General features: G+C 31.5%; 1 protein-coding gene across 1 annotated transcript; it reads right to left on the bottom strand.

The window, feature by feature from the left end:
* Positions 1-1,084: 1,084 nt before the first annotated feature.
* LOC120599534 (cylicin-2-like) lies at positions 1,085-11,633 on the bottom strand. The gene is made up of 4 exons (XM_039858634.1): positions 11,617-11,633; positions 4,722-4,762; positions 3,386-3,507; positions 1,085-1,999 (listed from the first exon to the last, which is right to left on the bottom strand). The coding sequence occupies exons 1-4, from the start codon at positions 11,631-11,633 to the stop codon at positions 1,085-1,087; spliced, it is 1,095 nt and encodes a 364-aa protein (XP_039714568.1).
* Positions 11,634-11,929: the final 296 nt, after the last annotated feature.

Raw genomic sequence — 11,929 nt, 5'->3', positions numbered from 1 at the left:
CTGCTTAATTTGGATTTCTGCATGTATTCAGCTTTTTATCAGAAATCTCTCATTTAAATTTACTCATGTTGGTAATTTGGACAATTTTGATTTCCATCCTCCATTAAATGGAGAAAAGTTGACCACTAAATTCTATTTAAAAGAAAAAAAACTCTTAATAAGAGTTTTGATTATCATATACCATAAGCTAGTCTCTTCTCTGTCATGAAAAATAATTCTACTTCCCTTAGCCTTTTCTTTGACACATTTAAAAACTTCATTTAGGTGGTATTCTCATCAAATGCTTTAAATATTTCTCATAACAAGAAAGTCCAAACCTAATAAAATTCTAATAAAAACCTAATCAGCATATTACAGAGATTTTATGAGAACAATGTCAGTTCAAACCTTTAAATAGGTCCAATTGTTTAATTCAATTTTGCTTAAAATGAAACAAAACTAACTTACCAAATGTGCTTGAAAGTGGAACATTCAACATCCATCAGTCTGGTCATGGCTATTTACACTTCAGAGATGGTGATGTAGTTTCATAAGGAAGTAACAATATTTTTTCTTTTTCTTTTTTTAAGGAATGCTACCTTTAATTTGTATTTGTATTAATTTGAAAGTAAGCTTTCTGAAATTTATTTGGCTCATCTCTTGACTTCCTCTCATGACCCCTGTGGTTCTTCATTTAAATCTGTAGATACAGCTTCAGATTGTTTGAATCTATGGATTCAACATCTACCTTCTTGAATCGTTTCAAAGCCTGCATCGATTATTTTTCTTTTCTATATTCACAGATTCAGCATCAACTTCTACATCCTTACTTATATATTCTTTGAATCTTTCTACAGACCTTTGATTTAATCTTTCATATTCCCAGAGTTAGTGTAAGTATTCTTCAAGTCTTTCCATGATTCATCTGTTAATTTTCTTAACATATCTTATGTTTTTGAAGTTTTTCTGAGTCTTTCCTTGTATTGTTGTTTGCCCCATTTTTAAATGTATTTGATTCTTTGAATCACTGTTTTACTCATGTAGACATACTTTTGAACTACTATAATTGTTTCATCAGATATGCTCTTGCATTATTATCCAAGGCCTACTTGCCCTTCTTTGCATCCTTCTTTGCATCCTTTTTGTCATCCTTCTTTGATTCTTTCTTTGAATCTTTCTTTGCATCCTTCTTTGAATCTTTCTTTGAATCCTTCTTTGTATCCTTCTTTGCATCAGCAGATTCTGTGTCAGTTTCTTTCTTGGCATCCTTTTTGGAATCTTTCTTGCCCTTTGATTCATCACTTTTTTCATTAGATTTCTTTTTATCTTTTTTCTTATCCTTATCCTTGTCCTTCTTTGCACCTTTTTTTTCATCTTCAGATTCTGTGGCTGACTCCTTGTTCTTCTTTGTATCTTTATCTTTTTTGGAATCTTTCTTTGTGTCCTTTATTTCATCTTCAGTTTCTGTAGCTGACTCCTTTCTCTTCTTTGTATCTTTATCTTTTTTGGAATCTTTCTTTGTGTCCTTTATTTCATCTTCAGATTCTGTAGCTGACTCCTTGCCCTTCTTTAAAACTTTCTTATCTTTTTTGGAATCTTTCTTTGTGTCTCCTTTTTCAGGTTCTGATTCTATAGTTGACTCCTTGGCCTTCTTTTTGTCTCCTTTAGCATCTGGTTTTGCAATGTCTTTTTCATCTATAGTTAATGTTTTGGAATCCTTGTCTTTCTGTGAATCTTTAGATGTTTTTGATTCCGGTGAAACTTCGGATGCAGTTTCTGAATCTAATCTGTCTTTCTTGTCTGTTTTTTTGTCTTTTTTATCTGTCTTGTCAATAGCTGGGGATAAAGGTTTCTTTACACTTGCTACTTCAACATCCCCCTTGTGGCGAGAAGTTGTTTTATGTGGAGACTGTCTCCTGGCAGCTAAATAAGCAGAAGGTCTTTCGGAAATTCTCATTAAAGAATGGTGCATCCATAAAGGTCGTTTAGAACCTCCCTTTAATTTGTCTTCATCACATTTCTGAAATATTTGTTAGAATAATGATGAATAACTTGTGTGAATTACACAGCTTTATTACCAGATACCAAATACAATATCATGAAAAGATTCTAGATTTTAATAAATAGTGTATAAATTGTAGATTTTATAGCTTACTCTGCTTTTTTATTTTTATTCTTTTTTGAACTAATAGATAACCTCGTCTCATTTTGGATCGAATTTCAATTTAGGATATCTTTATAATTCCCTCATGATTTTATGTTAAAATTCATACAGGCCTTCACTTACTAATGACATATCAGAAACTCTCTTCACAATCAGAAGAGTGTTTGTTTTTTCTTTGACTCTGTTTTTGAGATGCTTGGAATATCGTACCCAGCTTCTATTTCTGGCTGTCTTAGAAATTAATATTTTCTAATATCTAATAGTTTTGTGTTCAGTTTGATCCTGCTCTTCATTTTGTCTCTAGAATTTACAGTGCTAACTGTGGTTAAAAGTAAAAGCCTGGAATTCCTCCTGTTTGGCAAGATATAAATTGTTATCATCATATAGGAAACTTTAGTAATAAAAGCTGTAACATTCAGTGCATATTAATTTGTGCAGAACAGAACATTTTGTTTTTAACACATTACCTAATATTTACAAAAGCTTAACTGCAAAAATAGCAAATTTTGGAAGGAATGTTAAAAAATAGAAAAATAAATTGAATAAAGTAAGAAAATTAAAATATAAAACAAATGACCCTGGATGACTACAGATTGGATATATTCCTTAAAATAAACAAGACTTAATAATACATTCATCTGGTGGAAACATTTCTTTGAACGTTTTCATATCCCATGATGACTTCAGAAATATTGGGAAATATTGTATCTTCCTGTATTCAAAATCTTGAATTTATATTACAGGAGATGAGGAAGCATTGAAACCTGATTGGAGTATAATGTAACTCCTCAATTTTAATGAAGGGGTTTCTCTAGCTGGTAAAAATTTTTTGAATGTTTATACTAACTGTGGCATTAGGATCTCTTGATTTCTGTGCTTTTGGATACGTATTTTCTATAATGTGAGGATACTGAACAAATTGTTAATAGGAAATAAGGGAACAATTTTTATACAGTGAAACACAAATAAAAGATATCTACTTCCTCCAGGTAGTATAATTTGAATTACCTTTAACTGTGGTAACATGGCATTTAAAAGCCTCATGTGAATTAAATTGAATTGAAAATGTAAAATTCAATTCCTCAGTTACAGGAGCCTCATTTCAAGGGTTCAATAGCCACATTGGGATGCAAATATTAAAATAGTTCCATCATCACAGAAATCTCATTGGTCAGTTCTGACCTTACACATGACTTCACAAGTTTATTCCTAATAAAATTATATGATCTTTTTAATACTCACAGGAACTGTATTATCTCGTAGTTGGGAAGGTAGTGATCTTTTTTTTGTACCTGGACGCTGTGGTTTGGGAAATACCAGGGCAAAGTGTTGCTGATTCCATGATTTTTTGCTTAATTCACTGACTAAAATAAGAAAACATTAAATATACACCTTAAGTAAATAGAATTTCATCAGAATTAAAGTGACAGTAAGGTATTACATTTCATGTAAATGAATAAACAAACCAGATTATTTCTTCATTTATTTGTTAATGTTTGAAATTCTCTGTTATTAAAATGAGAAAATAAAAATTTTTTCATTTTTACCACTTTTACAAAAAACTAAAGTAATGATTGTGAAACTACTATAGTTTGTAATATAAATGGAAAGAAACCAATTTACTGCTTCCTTTTAATCTATCTAATCCAGTCTAGAATTTTGCTTTTTACTCTTTTGGTTACAATACAATTCTATGAAGGACAGAAAATATGGCAACTACTTCTGTAGTCCTCAAAGTAATTAGTATAGGGCCTGTTAGAAAATATTTAGTAAATATATGATTGACTATTAATGCTAATATATTAGATTACTTTATTTAGTAATCATTTTCCAAGTTACAAAAGTAAATGTTATATACCGAAGAAGTGTATTGTTATAGATGGCATATTAATAAAGAAAACTGACAAATGAAGAATACCTACAGAATTGTGACTGGAGAGTAAAATTACCTGGGAACCATAATAGACATGGTTCAAGACATTTAGGTTACCGATGGGGCCAGTAAGAGAGATATCCTCACTATATTTGAATATGTACTGTATGTAAGAGGAAATAGCCTGTGAATCTCCTGAAGATTGAAGCAGGATTATTGAGAAAATATACATAATGAAAGGCATGTTTTAAATCAATTAGTGAGGGAAAATCACTTGATATTAAAGTCCTTCAACATCAGGGTGACTGGTTTTGTCAAAGAATGGCTTTTTTTAGCAAATTATAAGCCAGATACAATCTATCAGAAATGTAGTAGAAGACATTTCTGACATGGGTGAGAACTTCTTTAACCAGTTTTCTTCACCACCTTTCAACTGTAAGATTATCAGATTAAATGATTACTAACATGTAAATATGTTCACCTTAATGGTGCTATATATATTTGCATAATCATTTTTGGATTTAGAAAAACTATCTTTAGAGGGGGTACACTGAGCCATGAAAAAAATTCCTTGGAAAATAAAAAGTTGATTTTTAATAATATTCCATGACAGCTACTGCTCAATAATTTTGAACAGAGGATAATCTCTTATCTCTAAAATTAATCGTAGATGATTTTTAAAAAGTATATTGAACTCTTTCCTACCTGGAATGTAATTATCATATGTCCCAAAGTTTGCTTTTTGGCTATTAAAATAAGAGAGAAAGGTTTTAATTAATTTGTACAAAGTCACTCTGTTTAATTATCAGTATTATGCATAAGCACTTGCCACCACCAACTAGAGAAATATTTTGCATTCTCCGATCTCCATTATTATGTAAGATTACTTGGTTTTAGAAGAACAGAGATGAACAAATGTGTCTTTTTAGGACAGACTCAACAGAGCTAAAACAAGGGGAGTAGAGCATAAGAAAAAAATCTTATCGACCTGCCATATCTAAAATAGAGACTTTTTTAAAATTATAAAACCATGATTGAATTCATTTTCCCCACCTCATACTCCAAATTTCTTTTCGATTGATTTTAACTAAGGTAGCACTTTGAAAACACTGTGCTTAAGTAAAATTAGATTCTCAAAATATTTTCAGAACTTAATCAAATCCAGATCATTCGGTAGGATATGCGTATGTCTATGAGTGTGTGTGTGTGTGTGTGTAAGTATGTGTGAACCACAGTATCAACCTGAATTTTGATCTTTTTTGTCCTCTAAGAAAATCTGAGAAAATTATATTGCAAATATTTTCCATTTATAAGTTTCTATTTGTTTTAGTACTACATAAACATGTTTGCTCCCACAAAGGGAGTTTTATAATATAATTTTTATGTATTTATAATGGAGGTAAATATTAAGATTTCTTAGAGAAATATTATTCTACACCTTCTCATTATATTACAGAAATAGTCTGTTGATCATGGGTTTATTATACAAATACACAGAAATGCAAACACACGTGCTTACCCAATTCTTATTTTGACATTACATAAATATTAATAATAAATTACATTTTTATAATGTATCTTGATAACTTCATTAAAACTGTAGCCCCTAGCACAAAACCTGGTATATTATAAAATTCATCACTTTTAAGAATTTAAATAAAATAATTAGATAAAATTTAGGATTTTGGGGTTGACTCCATAGTGTAGTGGTTAGCATGTCTGCTTCATTCGTGCCACAGGTGGAGCCATGGACCAGGCCCTGTGTGCACGCCCCGAGCAAGACTGTGGGAGGAGATTCTCCGCCTTCAAAGATCCAGTTCTTAAGGGGAAATGGCAACATCCAAAGATCAGGGGTGGAAGTGGGGCAGGGGGCAATTAAAAAGAGGAAAAATTTTAGGATTTATTGATGCATTGACTAATAAATTATCTGGTCTGATGTTTTCTTATATGAGAACATACATTAAAATTACTTGTCCCACTATATCTGAATTTCTAGGCTTAGATCTAGCCAATGTACATTTATACACTGCTGAAGAAATTTTGATATTCAACTATGGTTATGAACTTCTCTATTCTAATTGCTCTGAAAGAGGAAATATTTCAGGTTCATGAAACTTATTAAATTTGAGATTTAAAAAAAATATATTACATAGGCATGGCCCATTATTTCCTTGTATAATCTGTAGGGCATATTCTTTGATCACCAAGCAATTGAACTGGAAATCAGTAAAAAATATATAGCAAATACATAGAGGTTGAACAGTGAAGAAAGCTAACGGAAAATAAATTGATTCATTTGAAATATGGAGAGCTCTATGGAAACCCCGGACTGCCAGAAAGATGAACAAGTGGGTCCTAGAGTAAACTAAACCTGAAACATTGCTGGAAGCCAAAATGACAAAACTGAAACTGTCCAACTTTGGGCATATCATGAGAAGGCAGAGTTCTTTGGAAAAGACAGTAATGCTGGGAAAAAGAGAAGGCAGCAGTAAAAGAAGACCAGAAATGATGGACCGACTCCATAAAAGAGCCAGGAATGAGTCAACAGGAGCTGAGCAGGGCTGTTGATGATAGGACATTATGGACATCACTCATTCATAGAGGTCTTCTGCAGTCTGAGCCAACTCAGTGGAATGTAACAACAACACAAATATTTGAAAAATGAACAACTCCTTCGACATAACCAGTGGTCAAACAGAAATCACAATGAACAGTTATTCAAAAAGAAGCACCTAAACAATAATATATTGAAAATTGTGGAATACTATGTACAGTTCATACAGTAGAATTTATACCTTTAATTTCTTATATTAGAAAAAAATCAAAAACAGTATTTTGAATATCTGCTTAAAATTAGGAAAATATCACAGTTAAAGGGTAGAAATTAGTAGAACTATAAGTCAAAATCAATTAAAGAAAACAAAATTAGAGTAAATTAAAAAATTCAAAATTTGGGTTTCTTTTTTATGAGACCATTAAAATTTTATGTCCTAGAAAGTCTGATGAAGGAAAAGAGAAAACACAAATTACCACTATTAAGACAGATGCAAGTTTTATAATTATATAGATTTTAAAAGATAATGAAGAATATCATTAAGATCTTTATGCTAATAAATTCAGCAACTTAAATGAAATAGATGAGCTCAATTTATTTACCAAAATTGACTTGATGAAATAATAAAAAATGTGAATATCCCTGTAATTGTTGAACAAATTTATTATCAAATCCTTCCCAGAAAGAAAAGCACAGGCCCAGACTGTTTTACTGATAAATCAAAAATTTAAGGAAAAATACTAACTCTACAAAAGTTTTTCAAATAATAAGAGATAGAAGAAAAGTGTTTCAACTAATTTTTGAGACAAATATAAATAACCTTGACATAGGAACCTCTCAAAAACATTGCCAGAAATGAATATTATAAACCAATATTCTGAATAAACACAGATACAAAAATTCCTTAACAATTTATTTATTAATTTTATGGAACAATATATAAAATGACTAATACATCATGACCACTGAAGTTTACTCTAAAATGTAAGGTTAGTTTAACCTATATACATCAAACAATGCAATCACTCTAAATAACAAAATAAGGAAATTTGTCTCATCATCTCAAGATATGCAGAAGAATTTTTGAACAAAAAAGTAACAAAACTGAGAAAATTAAGAAGACCTCTTCCTCAAATGGATAAAATGTGTCCAGGTAATACTATTAAAATTAAATTTAGTTTTATTATAGAATATTGACTGTCCTCTGTAAATCAGAAAAAGGACAAAGATGCTCAGTCTTCTCTTTAACATTGTAATCTAAACCCTATTTTGTTCCATAAGATAATAACAACATCAATATTGGAAAGGAAAAAGTAAACTTGTTTTCATCCACAAAAGACCTGATTGAGTAAAAAGACTACCAGTGACATCTACAAATATAATTATTTAGAGCTCCTACATGAATGTAATAAAATTACGTGATACAAGGGTAATTATATAAAGAATATCTCTATAACTAGGAAAATGGGAAAATATAAATTTAAGAAAGAATAATTTGCAATAACATGAAAATATTTAGAAATAAGTTTATTAAAATATAAACATTTTATGTTTATATGTTTATATTTGAATAAGTTTATTAAAATATTTTAGAAAAAAGTTTATTATTATATATTAGACATATATAAGAAAACTAAAATTTTCCTCAGAGAAATTGAAGAAGATAACCTTTATACTAATGAGAACAGAGAAAATTAAACAGTAATGACAGCAACAGTCAACAGTGGTGTAGAGCATCTGACATATTCAGCATTGGTTGTGGGTGCAGAAATGGTACCATCACTTTGGAATATCATTGACATTTTTGAAATAAAATTAAATTTACACATGCTCTGTGTATGAATCAGCCTTTCCACTAGTAGCTTAGCCAACAGATGCCCATAAAAAGACTTGGATAAAATGTGTATAGCTACTTTCTTCATACTAACCAAAACTAAATAACCCAGGTGTCTATCAACGGGAGAAAGGCTATGTTCATGTAAGATAGCATTTTCTCACTCTTTCCTCTAAGTGTAGTTCTGCTGATGACAGCATCTCTCCCTTGCCTCTTTGGCACAGTCAAGAAATTTTGTAGAACAATGCATTTAGATTCCATTTTTGAAGTTTCTAATTAAAAAAAAACACACACAACTGTTAGTGTATCTTTTATTTTTTTTATTTTGAAATCATTTTTATATGACTATATATATTTCCATCCTATTAAAATTGAAGATGGTCCAATTTAATTACTTACTCTAAAAATGAAGAAAAACTGCAACAATTTTGTCACAAAAAGGTTATTCTTTGTCTATACAACTAGATCTTGAATTAAGGTCTTTGGATATATATAAGGAAACCTAATAGCTGATACTTCATCTTAACCAAGGGAAATAGAATGCATAAGCCACAAGTCTGCCTTCTCTTCAGGTCCCCACATTCAATCATTTCAAAATCGGTCTCAGTATCTGTGAGCTTTTTTAAAGTAATGAGGTTCCTACTGTCAGCATTTTGGAATGTAGCATGTTCATGGCTTAGGAAGGGAAGCTAGGTTTCAGTTTTCCTAAATAAAAGTCAAGATCCCAAAGTAGGAAACAGAGAACTTTATTTTTTAGGAGAGAAACCTATTTCTATATAACCCCTGGAAAAAAATTTTTAATCTTTAGTTTGACATTTTTCAAACTAAATGCAGAATATACCTTTATTTACTCTTGCCTTTAACTGTATCTCTATATATGTTTTAAAAAAATATAATAAATTCAAAGGAAAAGGGCTCAATAATGTGATAATTCCTCCAGTGTCATTTGAAATGCCCACAGACAATCTGTATGTGTGAGTATCCCAAGATATCCTGCCAGCAGACTTTGGATTTTTGGATTCTGCATTGGATATATGGCAAATGAGGTAGTAAAGGACTTGGCAGAATGTTTTCCAGGGACTGACTGGGACCTAAGGCACTTTTGTATTTCCTAGAGGAGTCTCTACATAAAAGCAAAGTTCAACTGCCACATGGTTATTGTCTTGCCGAGAGATGACTGTGTGTGTTTGATGAAATTGCCTGTCATATTCTAACATTTTCTAGAGCAGTGTTTCTCAGACCAGGTTTATTTTGAACCCCTTTCCCCAGAGGACATTTTTCAAAGTCTGAGATATTTTCGATTATCACAATTGTATGTAGGCAAGAATGCCTGCGCGCTTGCGTGCTGATGCTCGCATCCAGTGGGTAGAAACCGGGGATATTCTAAGCATCTTATAACAAAGAAGACCATCCCCCACCCCGAGTTCTCAACTCCAATAAAGAGGTATCTCCAATAAAGAGTTATCTTGCCTAAAATGTCAATAGTGCCAAGGTTGATAAACCCTGTTCTATATCAAGGTGAATTTCTAGGCCAAGATAGTAAGATGGGCTTTATTAATGCAATTCAAGGGAGACAAAGATAAAATGTACAGTGGATATGAAATCTGGAAGCTAACACCAGGCATTCAAAAAGTTAAGTGTTTCTCCCTATGTGATACCAAATCTTTATGAAAACTTCCACTTCCTTCAGAAGTTTTAGACCTACTATTATTCAACATTAAAAATGGAAGGACTAAGTTGAGTCAAGTACCCTGAGTTAGAGGCAAAGGCACGGAGAGGTGAAACTCTTGAGTGGGACTTTTGAGATTTGAATGAATAAAGGTATTAAAGAGGAATAAGTGGAGAGGGTGAGAAAATGAGCTGAAAGAGGAGAATTTTTTTTAGCAACTACAAGTTGGTTGCCGTGGCACAGAAATGTTAAGTCTAAAATTAAGGTCCTTTCATTGTTAGAATTCAGAAGAAAGGCAAAGTAGAAAGTTATTTTCTGCATTTCAAATTCTCTGTTCAGTGAACTAGAAGTTGCCACTCGAACCCAAGGAAAAATGAGAACTCCTGTTAAGGATTTTGTGTGTGTGTGTGTGTGTTTCATTAGCTAACAGTCAGGCCATTTGATTATGAGTGTAACCACACTTTCCTTCTACCATAGCATGAGAGTTTGGGGATTACACCAGAAAACACCATATAGAAATAGTCATAAAATCAAAAATAAATTCTTAACCATTGTGGAGTTCTTTGAAAGCCAAGCAATGCTCATGATAATAGTAACAACATCAATATTTCATTGTACTTAAGCATTTTAAAGTGATTACATAGTTAATTCTGTTATATTCCTGAACACCGATTACTGTGTAATAGTCAACAATTCACTCAGCCTCTAAAGTAATCATGACAGATACATTGAAACCTTTATGGCCTTTATGTTATAATGAAGTAGTCACCAGAAGCCTGTTTTGTTTGTGTTTATTTTCAAGATTTGTATTTTATCTTTTCATTAACACTATCCTCCAAAGAATACCCAGTTACACTTTGCTTTATATTTCAGAGTTCCATGCCTTTGCGTTTGTTCTATGCCTTCACAGTAAAAAGGTTTACGCAATTGAAAGCTGTCTTTCTTCTACCTCATTTTAACATGAATTAAGTGTCAAGCAACAACTATCATCAAACTCCCATTCTGGATTATCTTCTTTTTATTGCAAACTACTTTTGCATGCTCAGCATTTCTCATGGGGGGATATAATCAGCATTTAGTTGATCTTCTTTCTGTTGGGCTGCCCACTTTTTAGCAAAGGTTTAGAACCCTTGAATCAGGCCCTCTAAAGTCAGTGTACTTTTCAGTCACTGTGACATAAAAAGAAAAAATCTCCTATAAATTTCCAAATGACCCCTAAGGAGGTGGTAGTTGCCTGAATGAAAACCATGAATTATTTCATTTTTTGTGTTCCAAAATGCAATATGATAAAAAATGAAGAATCACATTGAAAAAGACTTATCTAAAGCCATGTCTATATTTTACTGAAGTTAATTAGTTAAATCTTGGATCAAAACAACCTATGGTGTTCCTTGAGAATACATTTGCTAAACACATACTCTTTTGTTTATCAATGGCATCATAATAATATAATGAACATCTCTTTATATTAAAGAGAATAAATATAAAGCTAACTAGAGCATTTCAGTTATTTTAAAACATAAAATTTGACAAGAAAACTTACAATCTCGGTACAGACATTTCCCCAACCTATGATTTGCCAGGACTTAAGCACTGTAAATTCAGATTAGTGATGTTGAGATGTGACATCATAAAGAGGCCAACTGCACTAGTAGTTAAAGGGGAAAAACAAAAGGATCCACTATCACTTGTGTTTTAATAGTTTCAAATATTCAATCTAAGATTGGTATTTACTTTCACTCGTTATTACTGACTACATACAATTGGTAGTTTTAAAATGACCCATTCATTTTACATCTTAAAGAAAACTTTTCTCAGTTTTTCGTGTAGTTTAAATTTATTGACTGATGAGAGGG

The sequence above is a fragment of the Pteropus medius genome, unplaced genomic scaffold (genome assembly GCF_902729225.1).
Source record: "Pteropus medius unplaced genomic scaffold, Ma_sr-lr_union100, whole genome shotgun sequence".
Lineage (NCBI taxonomy): Eukaryota > Metazoa > Chordata > Mammalia > Chiroptera > Pteropodidae > Pteropus > Pteropus medius.
This window is presented reverse-complemented; position numbering and strand designations above follow the sequence as displayed.

Coding starts and splice junctions, on each gene's coding strand:
- LOC120599534 (XM_039858634.1), bottom strand. Junction 3,508..4,721: donor ATATGATAATTACATTCCAG/GTAGGAAAGAGT, acceptor TTCTTATTTTAG/TCAGTGAATTAAGCAAAAAA. Junction 2,000..3,385: donor TACGAGATAATACAGTTCCT/GTGAGTATTAAA, acceptor CAAATATTTCAG/AAATGTGATGAAGACAAATT.